Genomic DNA, 12,413 nt, shown 5'->3' with positions numbered 1-12,413 from the left:
CTCTTGCCTCTGTGGAGCTGGAACTCCTGCCTGTGTAGGATGACTTTTTACCAGGCTGAACGTTGAGTACTGTGCTCAGTTTGGGGCACCACAGTATAAAAGAGACCTTGAGCTGCCGAGCACGTCCAGAGAAGGGCAACGAAGCTGCTGAAAGATCTGGAGAATGTCTCATGAGGAGCAGCTGAGAGAGCTGGGGGCTTTTAGTATGGAGAAAAGGAAGCTGAGGGGAGACCTTCCAGCTCTCAACAGCTCCCTGAAAGGAGGTTGGATCCAGGTGGGAGTTGTCTCTTCTGACAAGTCACAATTAATAGGACAAGAGGAAATGGCCCAAGTTATACCAGGGTTAGGTTTGACATCAGGAAAAAAAATCCTGTGCTGAAAGGGTTCTCAAAGCCCAGGGAAGCAGTTGAATTGCCATACCTGGACATGGAGCTCAAGGCCATGGTGCAGGAGTGGCCCTGGCAGAGTTAGCTCATGAGTGGACTTGATGACCTCAGAGGCCTCTTCCAACCATAGTGACTCTGTGAGCTCCTGTGTCTGGAGTCTTCTGAGGCGCCGGTGCCTGCTGGAGCTGTCCCCACAGCGAACCCTGCAAAGTCTCTTAACTGCTCCTGGTCGGGGCGGTGCCGCTGCAGGGGTCAGGTCAGACCAATCTCTTGGGGGAAGCACCCGGACCCGGGCGGGGCCGGAGCAGCAGCGCCCCGTGGCGAGCCCTCTAGAGCGTGCCCCGCCGGCCCCACCCCACCCATGGCAGTTCGTGCATGGGTGCAGCCCCGGCTCCTCTCCCCATGTCTCCTAGGGCACAGGAATACACTGCCATGTCCCTGCGCCGGGGCCGGGTGAGCCACAGGGAGCTGGACAGGTGGTTTGCTGCCACCGACAGCTGTCCTGCCAGGGACTGCAGCTCCTTGGATCCTGAAAGAGCTCGAACGAGGAACGTGGGACCTCGGCCTGGGAGCTGCCAGTACCAGTGGATGAAGTCGAATATATTTGCGTTGGGGTGTGAGCAGCTAAAGGTGATGCCGGTGCCCTCGGTTGTCTCTGCCGACAGCTCCTGCTGCACCTCGGCTCCACCTGCATCTGCTGCTGAGGAGAGAAGGATCACTTTGCTTCAGCAGAAAATGTTGTCCAGCAGCAGCAACCTTCAGTTGGCAAATGATGGAGATAGGTTCCAGAGAGGGAATTTCTCTGAGAGTGATTAATTGGCAACAAGAATCATAGAAAGGTAGAGGTTGAACTACACCTCTGAAGATAGAGTCCAGCCCTCCTTCCAAAGCAGGATCACTTAGGGCAGGTCACACAGGAACGCATCCAGATGGCTCCTGGAAGCCTTTAAAGGAGATTCCACAGCCTCTCTGGGCACTTGAGAAGGACTGCTTAGAAAGGAATGTACCGATAGGATGAGGGGGAATGGTTTGAAACTAGAGCAAAGTAGATTTAGGTTGGATATTAGGAGAAAGTTCTTCACAGTGAGGGTGGTAAAATACTGGAACTGGTTGCCCAGGGATGTGGTAGCGGCATTCAAGATCAGATTCGATGATGCTCTGGGCAGCCTGATCTAGTTGGAGATATCCCTGTTCAGTGCAGGGGGGTTAGACAAGATGACCTTTGAGGCTCCCTTCCAACATAGTACAATCTGTGAATCTGTGAACATGTTCCTGGGCTCCATTACCATTACAGTAAAGAAGTTTTTCCTCATGTTGAGGTGGCACTTCCTGTGTTCCAGTTTGTGTCTGTTGCCCCTTGCCTCACAGGGCACCGCTGAAAAGAGACTGGTCCCTTCTTCCTGACTCCCACCCTTCAGATATTTGTAAACATTAATCAGCTCCCCTCTCAGGCTGCTCTTCTCTAGACTAAACAGCCCCAGGTGTTTCAGCCTTTCTTCATCAGACAGAAGTTACAGTCCCTTCATCATCCTTGTAACCTCCCTTGAACTCTTTCCGGTAGTTCCCTGTCCCTCCTGGGAAGCCTAGAACTGGACACAAGACTCCAGATGTGGTCTCACCAGGGCAGAGGGATATTTAGAAGGGCAGTGAAAAGAGGAGAAGGGAAGCAGGAAAAGAGACTGGGAGGGAGGGTAGAAGGGATAAAGATCTGGAATAACTGAGCACGAGAGAGAAGCTGGGCAGGGATGAGCTCATGGAGAGCAGAAGGAATGTTGGCAGAAGGGAGCAGAGAGGGGAATGAGTGAAGGGAGAAGGAGCAGGAGGGCCAGAGGCGCGGCTGTGCCCAGCACTGCTCCAAGTCAATTCTAGCCCTGTCTTGGCCCCGCCGCAGCCACGCACCCAGCAGAAGCACCACCGCCAGCGTCGCCCCCTGGCAGCGCCGCATTCTGCAGCCCATGCCACGCTGTGCCCCTGCTCAGCCCCGGACACTCTGACTCCTCTCCTCTCCTCTCCTCTCCTCTCCTCTCCTCTCCTCTCCTCTCCTCTCCTCTCCTCTCCTCTCCTCTCCTCTCCTCTCCTCTCCTCTCCTCTCCTCTCCTCTCCTCTCCTCTCCTCTCCTCTCCTCTCCTCTCCTCTCCTCTCCTCTCCTCTCCTCTCCTCTCCTCTCCTCTCCTCTCCTCTCCTCTCCTCTCCTCTCCTCTCCTCTCCTCTCCTCTCCTCTCCTCTCCTCTCCTCTCCTCTCCTCTCCTCTCCTCTCCTCTCCTCTCCTCTCCTCTCCTCTCTTCTCCTCTCCTCTCCTCTCCTCTCCTCTCCTCTCCTCATGTGGCACAGGGCTGGCAGCGCTCAGGGGTTTGTGGGGCCCCCGGGCCTCCTTCTACCAAATGGCCTCTCTGTGCTCTCCACCAAGGCCTCCTTAGCAAGAAGTAGCCTTCCCAGCGCCATCTGCAGCCTGCCCCAGCAGAAGGGCCTTGTCCCAAGCCATGGAGCAGCTTACCTGAGCTGGTTGTGAGTTCTGGGGCTGTGAATGAGGTGAGGAGGCCAAGAGCTTCCCTTCAGCTGCCCCCTGCACTGCCAGCACCATGCCTGAAAGTGGTGCTGAGTCAGAGGTGGGGGTGAGGACAAATGTGGCTGTGGGTGGGCAGGGGTGGTGGGGAATGACAGAGTCAGAAGGCAGGTCAGAAGGGAACTCCAAGGTCACCTCAGTCATTATCCACATGGAACAGTACCCACTAGACCAGGCTCCTGCAGGATGGAGATTGCAGAAATTCCCAGAGAAATCCCTCCCAGGTCTTGCTATTGCTGTTACCCTTCTGCTTAATTGGAGCTCTCCATGTTCCAGCAGCTGTCCATTGCCTCTGCTCCAGTCACAGAGCACTGCACTTCCATGGTCCCTCCATCCCTAGAACTGGTGGTTCCTTGTCTTGCTGGGAACAAGATGGCTGAGATCCCTACCTACCAGCTGGGCTTTGCACCATGGTGATGACTCTGTCCAGCCAAAAGTCAACCCACCCTGTCATTCCTTGACTGAATCCATTCATCTCCAGTTTGGTCATAAATGAAGTATGGGAGAGGCTGTCAAAGGTGTTGCTGAACTCCAGGCACACGCCTCCCCTGCCCTTCCCTTTGTCCACAGCTCCTCTTATCACACCGCAAAGAGGCATGAGGGTGTCCCTCAAGCACACTAGGGCCTCAGCAGTGAGAAGTCTTCTGTGTACTGCAAAGTGATCTCATTTTGGGAGGATGTGGTGGGTTGACCCTGGCTGGATGCAAGCTGCTCTGTCAGAGGCCTTCTTAGCAAAAGGCTGCTGGGTGGAGATGATTACAGGGAAAGCCTTCAGCAATTACTGTCACAGGCAGAACAGAGTAGACTTGGGAAAATTAATTTAATTGATCAATAATCGAATGAGAGTAGTGAGAAATAAACCAATATCTTAAAACAGTTTCCTCCATCCCACCCTTCTTCCTGGGTTGAGGAAGCCCTGGCACACATTGCCCAGAGAGACTGGTGATTGTTTCTCCTTGTGTGAGTAGAATGTGAAATTGAATAGGATAATGAAATGAGCAGAGTTTGTATAAATAAATGTGAAACAGAATAAGTAAAGCACAGTATAGAAACCATAATGATTATCTTGTTAACCTTTGGTTTGTTTGAGATAACACAGAACACAGCTGGAGAGAGAGCATCTTTGTGACACAGAAATGTCAGCCCTCAGGAAAGGAGGTGATGAATCACAGAAGAACGGTGATGAATTGTGAGTTAAGCAGAATCCTTGAAGACAAGAAAGAACAGAAAATGTTCTAAACAGATAAGGCCTTTACTAATGAGTCCACACCTCTCTGAACATGTGTGAACCTTGGGGTCAACTAGCAAACAGACTGATGAGGACACTGAGGGGATATCTTCTGAAACCCCTTTCCCAGAGTTTGCTGGAGGATGGGAATGTGCATGTGGAAGAGACATTTGCATATATTAGCCTGACCTGCTAATGAGTAATGAATATGGTAATGATTTGTCAGGAAAGCAGTGAATTTGTATTGATGTGTGTTTCATAATGCTGTTACCAAATCCTTTTCAGGTCCATGGACTTTGTGAAATGATTTGCCATCCAGCAAATTAGTGAAAAATTGCTGCCTTTGCTCCTAGAAACTTTCAACCTGCTCTCAGAGATTTTGAATCCAATATTTTCAGTAAGACTTGAAGATACTGAAAAGGCATCTGGACAGCATGAGGAGAAAGAAACCCAGAAGCCTGGGAAGCTGATCATAAGTGACCACTGGAGCAAGAAGGGAACAAGAAAAAGAAAGGGAAAGACCTGGCACATGCTCATGCAATGAAGCCCCTAGGGGACAAGATAAGGATTGCAGGGCCCCTTCCTGGCAGCAGCTGGAGGAAACCCCACCAGGACAAAATTGCTCACCTGCATTGGCCTCACTTGGTATTTGAAGTGAAGCTTCTGCTGGCACTGACACATTCCTGCCCTGGGCATCCTGGGATGTCTCAGTCCCAACACTAAAAAGAAGCCTCCATGAAGGAAGGGGTTGGGCATGAGCCAGGAAATGAAAAGGCAGCGTTGGGAAAACAAGCACACAGCCCATGTCATTAACTGGGATGTTTTCTGTTCAGCAGCAGCACCTTCACAAATGGCCACTCCAAAGCCATTAAAATTTTCCACAGCCCAGCCTCTGCCTCCACATGGATCCTTTTTTGGTGGCACTGCCTCAAGTAGCTGCATAAGAAAGGCATTGGCTTGGGTGCTGGAGGATGAGGTGGGGACACAAGTGGCCAATTCATCGTTCCCAGAGGAAGGAGTGGGAAACACAGCAGTGGGGCCCTTTCAGACACTGTCCCTTGGACTGGAGGAGGACATCCCTGGCTCCTGCACAGGCACTGGGGATCAGGCCCTGCTTTCTGATATCTCTGCTCAGATACAGCCCCTTGGCCTCCGAGCAGGTCTTGCAGATGAAGAGCCCACCTGCTGCTCTCCCTCACTGAGGAGCTCAGTGTTGCTGGAGGCTCTGAGGTGTCAGCAGCTCACAAGGCTGTGAAGAAAGGATTTCCTCATGGTTTGGGTAGCTCTGTGTTGGGAAAAGAAACTCCCTCAGAAGAAGGCCCAAAACGATACAGGAGCAGGGATCAAGTGTGAATTCAAGCATGGTGGGAGATGGAAGGAAATGCCTCTCTCCTAATGGAGGGTCACCCAGAGCAGGTTGCAGAGGAACACAATGTCAGGGTAACAAAAAAGGAGACTCCACAACTTCCCTGGGAGGTTGGTTCAGCTGCTCTGGCACCCTCACAGGAAAGTGTTTTTCCTCATGTTCATATGAAACCACCTGGGTTCCAATTTGTACCATTGTCCTGTCACTGGGCACCTCGGAAAGGAGCCCAGCCCCATTCACTTCACTTCTTCCCAAAGTCATCTCTTGTCCAGATGGGCCTTTTTGCTTATCTCTGCCTGGTGGAAGGCTCCCCTGTTGTGCTTTTGGTAGGATCTGTGCAGCCATGTCCCACTACTGCAGAAACAAGGCAGGGCTAAGGGAAGCCTCCAAGATCAGCAGAGTGCACTGAGAAGAGGAGGTCCTTCATATCCCATTCCACCCATAGCTTCTTGCACAGCCAAGCAAGCTCCTGCACCAGAGTGTCACTCACAGCACAGAGGTACAAGGCACTGTCAGAGACCTCCACTTCCTCCAGCTGCAGCAGGCTGTATCTCCCCGTGGTGTTCAGCAGCGTGGTCAGACGGCCGCTGGGCTTGGGGCCAGCTGCTGCCTGATATGAGAGCAGCTGGGGAGCTTGGCTGCTCTTCTGCTGGTACCAGAACAAGTAAGGACTGTAGGAGGTCTGGTAAGTGCATTTGATCTGGAAGGTGTCTCTCTGCTTCACTGTGACTTGTCCTTCTTGCTGGCTGACAGTGACCTGCCCCATGGTGCCTGGAAGAAAGCAAAGGTCAGTAGCTCTGCAAAAGCCATGTGAAGAAGGCTTCTTGTTCCTTGCCTTTCAAGAAATTCCCGAAGACAGAAGAGTCAGGACCTGGGAACAGCCTCTCAAGCCGCATCTTTGTTTGCTCTGACCCCCAGCAGGTTGAGTTGGGGCTACTGCAAAACAATTCATCCTGCTTCCCCATCCCTCTCATCTCTGAGGGCTACGAGCTCCATGCCTCTATGTAATGCTGAGCTGAATGGTAGAAAGAGGGAGTCGTGGCTGTGCTATCAGCCAGGAGAAACCTGAAGGCCCTGGCAGGTAGGTGGCAGCCAGGAGGCAGAATGGGCAGCCTCTTCATGTCAGTGGGATGAGAGCTTTAAATTCTCTGTAGCAGCTTTGAGAGGATCTGATAATTTGTGTTGCAAATGGGAGTCTAGAGACAGCTGAGATCCCCTCCAGTGACAGAAGGGTGACCAGAAGAGAGATGCAGAGAGAGATGGATGGAAGGGGAGAGAAAAGAAGAAGCAGGTGTCTGAGGTATCTCTCCTCTCCTCTCTGCAACAGTAGAATCTTGAGGCAAGGAGTGCAGAACTCCAAGAGTGAGCTGACATTTCCCAGCGTTTTCCTGCAACTGCAGAGAATTTCCCCACATGGACCTGCCGAGGCTGCTCAGAGTTTCCTGGGCAGAAGAAGAAAGAGGCAGTGAGGAAGAGCCAGGACTTACCCAGCCACTGCCCCAGAAAGGCAGTGAGGATGAGGTATGCGAGGTGCATGTGGAGACCAAGCTGCCTGTTGGTGGAGTGAGAGTCAGCAAAGCATCTCCCAGCCACAAGACAGCAGAGCTGCCGGAAATGACTCTGCTGGGGAGCCAAGGAAGCAGTGGGGAGGAGAAAAGATCTCTTCTTCCTGAGCCTGAAAAGCTCCTTCTGGGGCTCTCCTTCCTCCAGCAGCAGCCCCTGTGGCTCCCTCAGCCAAGGGCATTCTCAACAGTTCCACACTGAGGGGCCCTGGGGGCTCTCTCCACACCTCCAGGAAGATGGACTTCTGCATTTCTACCAAGAGCAGGAATGGAGCCAGAGGCCTCAACAGACCACCACCCTTACTGACCCCAGCCACACACCCCTGGCAATCTTTCCTTCCTTCATGTTTCTGTCTCCCCTCACAATATGTCCTGGACAATGTCCAGAGAGCTTTGCAGTGCCTCCAAGGATGGAGACTCCACAATGTCTTTGTGCATCCTGTGCCAGTGCTCCTTCACCCTCACAAAGTGTTTTCTGCTGCTCAGAATGATTCTCTTTGTGCCCAGACTAATCTGCCACAGAATCCCATTTGTGGGAAAACCACAGCTCACAGCAGCTGTATGTCCAATTTGAATTGCTGTGTTGGAAATGTTAGATCTGTGCTTAAATGATGTAGCTGTCTTTATATGTGTCATGTAAAACCCACAACTGAATACCTGAATGGGTGAATACATTTTGTAAATAAGTGACGGTGGTGGTTGAAGATATTAGCACCAGGAAATGTTAAATATAAAATATATAAAAATACACATTTTTATTACAACAACGTCCAGCCATGAGAGAGAATGGGACAGCCTGAGAATGTCTGTGGCATGAGAGAGCTTTCATGTCCCTGCCTCAGCTTTCCAAAGCCCTTTGTGTTTGGGCTGCAAGTTCAGAAATTGTGTAGTACCCAGAGAGAAAAGAGCTTCTGCAGTGCCATGGCTGTGAAACACTGGGCGCAGAGAGAGAAGCAGAGAGGGGCCCAGAGAGTGGTGCACAGTTGACAAGAGGAAAGGAAGGCAAGAGGACTGAGAAGATCAGGAGAGGAGCTTCTGCTTCTGCATCTGAGGTCTCCTGTTCCATCAGGACCAGCACATTGAGCAAGCAGCTGCAAAGCCACTTGTGTGAGCTGACGGTTCCCAACCGTGGCCCATAATGGCAGAGCAGCTCCTGCAGAGATCTGCTGAGGGGATGAGGGTGCCCTGGGCAGAAGAGGAACCATGCTTGCAGTGCAAGGCAGTGCTTACCCAGTGGGTGCCTGAGGAAGGCAGCCAGGATGAGATAGCCGAGGCGCATGCTGAGACCGATCCTGCTGCGTGTGTGAGAGAGACTCCAAAGCCCACACGTCCCAGGCAGAGCCCCAGGAGAGCAGAGCTTCTGGAAATGACTCTGCCAGGGCCACAGCAACTGCACTAGGGAGGAGAAAATGCTGCTTCTCAGCACACCTGCAGTGCCTGTGCTGTGGTCTCTTCCAGCAGTGACACATGTTGCTCCTGCAGCCAACAGCTTCTGCTGCTCCCAGGGGAGGGATAAAAAGGGGAGAGGCCTGTACCTTGAGACCAACCTCTCTGACACATTGTCCTGTGCACATCATGGGAGTCTCTCTTTACTTCATGCCTTGTACCTGCTCTCTTAACAATTAAAGCCTTTGTCTGGTTTGGCCTGGTGTTGCTCCTGCAGCGTGTCTAACCCTGTGCTGTCAGCACTCCCCACTCACTCTGCCACTCAGTGCCATCTGACCCTGCAGCATTTCTTCCTCTATCCAGAAGAATTTACTTCAGGAACAAAGCAGTCAAATTTCCTTTCATCTCACCTCATCTCATCTCATCTTATCTCATCTCATCTCATCTCATCTCATCTCATCTCATCTCATCTCATCTCATCTCATCTCATCTCATCTCATCTCATCTCATCTCATCTCATCATCTCCTAAATCAGCTACTGAGAGTCTCACTCAAAACCAAAAATACTTCTCTGTTGACTATAAATGTCTCCAGATGAATCTGCCCTTGTCCTCTCCTTATATCTAGCCTTCAGCTCAGTGTGTTATTGTGATGGTTTTAAGACTGTCTTTTTAATTTTTCTTCACAAAATTCAAGCAGAGAAAGTGAAAGAATGTAAATAAATCACCACTGGATGTAAGAAAGCAAAGTAATGATCATTCTAAACACTTCCATTGGAGAGGTAGAAATGTTTAAGAATCTCCACTCAAAACAAGGGCAGTCTCGGCTTGCTTGCTGGGCTTCTGTCTGTCTCCTCCTTTTCTGTTTGAAGATAACACACTGACCTTGACAAGCTAAGTCTAACAGCCTATCTGCTTCTTGACTCTCTGCCTTCTGCCAGGGGAGTCTGGGGGGATTCCTTCTGGTTGGGGGGGAGGCCTCTTGGGGAAGGCCCCTTGGGGGAAGCAAAGGGAGCTTGGTTGTGCTTTTCTGTTGATTGTACATATTTGTGAATGTTGTGAATAGTGTCTATTTGTACATATTCATTGCATTTCGTCATAGATTGTAGATTTGCTTGTAAATACAGCTTGCATTTGCTTCCAGACTGAGCTAACCTGGTTATTGTCGGTGTGCAATGGGGATTTCAGGTCTCACACTGTTACAGTTATATGGTCAAGTTTCTAGTGTCTTGGGGGCATCCATGGGACTCATTCCCACCTATCCTACACACCAAGGATCCCCAAACTGAGCACAGAACCCCAGGCATTCTCTCATGAGAACCAAAGAGGAGAAGGCTCCATGCAATGTCTCTGCTGATGACATCTTTGCCAAGACATCTGGGGGTGCAGCTGTTCTGCCTTGCCACAAGGGCACACTGCTGACTCACATTCAGCCAGTGCCCAGCAGGCACCCAGGCCTTCTCAGCTCTGACCCAGAGCTTCTGACTCCAGCACGGTCCAAGCTCCATCAAGGTGTTGAAAGATGTCTGGTGCCAGCGGAACTGATTGCTGCTGACTCAGCCCTTGGCAGAAAAATCCTTTTGTGTTTTGTTCTACCTGTATGGTGCCTTATGGTGAGAATTGCAGCACAAATTCATCCTGCACAAAATGTGTGAAGCCAGAAAGAAATTGCAGCTGTGCCTGGCTCCATGTTCCTCTCTCCATCTCTGCAGCAGCTTTCTCACTGGGCTCATTCTCCTCCTCACTTCTCACCAGCTGCCAAAGGCTGCTCCATGTGTCTGACCAGGCTTCTATTGCAGGATGAAAGCTCAGGCAGTTCCCAACTACAAGGCAAGAAAGGGATTTCCCTTGGGCTGATTTTACAAGCAAAAAATCCAGTCTGCAGTGGAACCATTGCTGTGGGATTATGAACTTAGTAGCAGCAGAAGGTGAGGTCTACAGGGACAGGAAAAGGAGGGCTCAGGACACAAGCTGCATGTCCTGCATCTCCAGCAGGATGGTGGCATCACCACTTGATTGCATGGGGAAAAAACTGTTGACAGGGCACACAAGGAGCAACACACAAAGGAACATCACTACTAGCAGATGCTGCTGCTGGCACTGAAGGACCAGTCAAAACTGTCCAGATTTTTTCCCTCTGTGCATTGTTATGCAGCACAACAAAGAGACCGGAGGAGGCCACAACAAGTGACCATTGAGTTGAGCTAAGGAGAGTGGACAAGGACAAGACAGGTCCTCATACACAGGAGCCCATGGAGTCCAGCTGAGAATCACCAGATCTTCTTCCTGACAAAAGCACACTAAACAGCCCCAAAAGAGTGACCCAGGCTGACATCACTGCTCTCATTTGGAGCAGCACCTCCAGCATCTGAGCTGAGCCTTCTGCCTGCACTCCTGCATTCCTGCCCTGGAAATCCTGAGGCCTTTCCACCCAGTGCTCACAAGAAGCCTTCACTGGGGCATGGGCCTGCCACAGACAGGGAGATGAAAAGGCAGCAGTGCAGGAAATGAGAGAACAGCCATGTCCTTAGCTGTGATGCTTTGCATTCAAGATGAGCCTCAGCAAAAATTGTTACCTCTGCCAAGCTGCCTCTGGTCCTGCAGCAATGAAGGGCAGGTATAAAAGGCAGCCCATGGCTCCTGCTCTCTCATCCACTTCTCCTGCCTCCTTCTCCTTGGGAACCAGGTGAGTCTGAAGCCCCTTCTGCTCCTCTTTCAAAACAAGATCTCCCCTCGATGGAGCTCTCAGCTGCTCTTGCCTCTGTTCTGTCCTGATGTTTGGGTCTTCTTGTGAGGACAGAGGGAAGCAGGAGAAGGTCTGCTTAGGGAGGGGCTGGGAGGTGGCTGAGGGAGCTTTTGGTTCCTGAAATCAGAGAGAGCCACCCTGGGCCAGGCTGCTCTTTACAGGGTGCTGAAGCCCCTGCGGCTGCTGCACAGCTTCCAGCTGCCCACTCAGTCTTGGCCTTGGCTCCTTTGTGATAGTGTCACCAGGCTGCTCCTCACCCAGCTGCCTTCTCTGCTTCCTCCCTGCCCTCTCTCCCAGGTGCACCTCCCCCCTCCAGACATGTCCTGCTACACCCAGTGCCTGCCCTGCCGGCCCTGCGGCCCAACCCCGCTGGCCAACAGCTGCAATGAGCCCTGTGTCAGACAGTGCCAGAGCTCCACGGTGGCCATTGAGCCTCCAGCTGTGGTGGTGACCCTGCCCGGCCCCATCCTCAGCTCCTTCCCGCAGAACACCGTTGTGGGCTCCTCCAGCTCCGCTGCTGTTGGCAGCATCCTCAGCTGTGAGGGAGTGCCCATCAACTCTGGCTGCTGTGACCTCTCTGGCATTTCCAGCAGCTCCTATGGCAGAAGGTACCTGCGCTGACAGAGCTGCTGGGGAAGCCCAGGGAGACACCTCCAGGAGCTCAGAAGATGCTGCTGGGCAAAGGATGGAGACCTTGGATGTCTTTGCTTGGCTTTGTCTTTCCCTTTCCTTGTTCGCTTTGCTTCCCCTTGGCAGCCAGGTCCCCAGCCTGGAGGGGACCCTCTGCCTCCTCTTCTACTTTGAGGCAGACAGCCAGACATCATGCAGGAACTTCTCCATGGCTATGGACCAGAGAATCTTGAGGGCTTTTGGGCATTCCTGCACTGCTGTCCTCCACTTACAGTGACTTTGTTTGCCTCTTTTGACTCATTAAAGTTCTGCTGCATTCAAGCCTGGCCTCTGTGTAGTCCTTTCCTTTTGGGACACTCCCCAGGCTGTGAAAGGAGAAGGAGTAAAAGGTGGTGAGGGCACAAGGAGACCCTTTCTCATTCTCAGAGGAATAGGAGGTTGGGACACTCTGCAGGGGTTGCTCTGTGTGCCCCATGCCTTGGAGCTGAAGAAGACATCCCTGGTTGCTCTGCTCTGCTCTGCTCCTAGGGACTATGAGCTCTTGCCT

General features: G+C 51.9%; 1 protein-coding gene and 2 gene segments (V, D, J or C); 1 reads left to right on the top strand and 2 right to left on the bottom strand.

Moving 5' to 3' along the window:
* Positions 1–715: 715 nt before the first annotated feature.
* Positions 716–2,343, bottom strand: LOC128978509 (T cell receptor alpha variable 26-2-like). The segment is given in 2 exon segments: positions 716–1,086; positions 2,286–2,343. Coding segments are annotated over 2 exon segments (429 nt in total).
* Positions 2,344–5,916: 3,573 nt separating this feature from the next.
* On the bottom strand, positions 5,917–8,384 carry LOC128978508 (T cell receptor alpha variable 1-2-like). The segment is given in 2 exon segments: positions 5,917–6,314; positions 8,336–8,384. Coding segments are annotated over 2 exon segments (447 nt in total).
* Positions 8,385–11,146: 2,762 nt separating this feature from the next.
* LOC128978584 (feather keratin Cos2-3-like) lies at positions 11,147–11,857 on the top strand. The gene is made up of 2 exons (XM_054396527.1): positions 11,147–11,176; positions 11,534–11,857. The coding sequence occupies exon 2, from the start codon at positions 11,555–11,557 to the stop codon at positions 11,855–11,857; it is 303 nt and encodes a 100-aa protein (XP_054252502.1). The 5' UTR covers positions 11,147–11,176; positions 11,534–11,554.
* The last annotated feature ends 556 nt before the right edge of the window (positions 11,858–12,413 follow it).

Source organism: Indicator indicator, chromosome 37 (assembly GCF_027791375.1).
Source record: "Indicator indicator isolate 239-I01 chromosome 37, UM_Iind_1.1, whole genome shotgun sequence".
NCBI lineage: Eukaryota > Metazoa > Chordata > Aves > Piciformes > Indicatoridae > Indicator > Indicator indicator.
The sequence above is the reverse complement of the archived record's forward strand: the minus strand, read 5'-3'. Positions and strand labels throughout refer to the sequence as shown.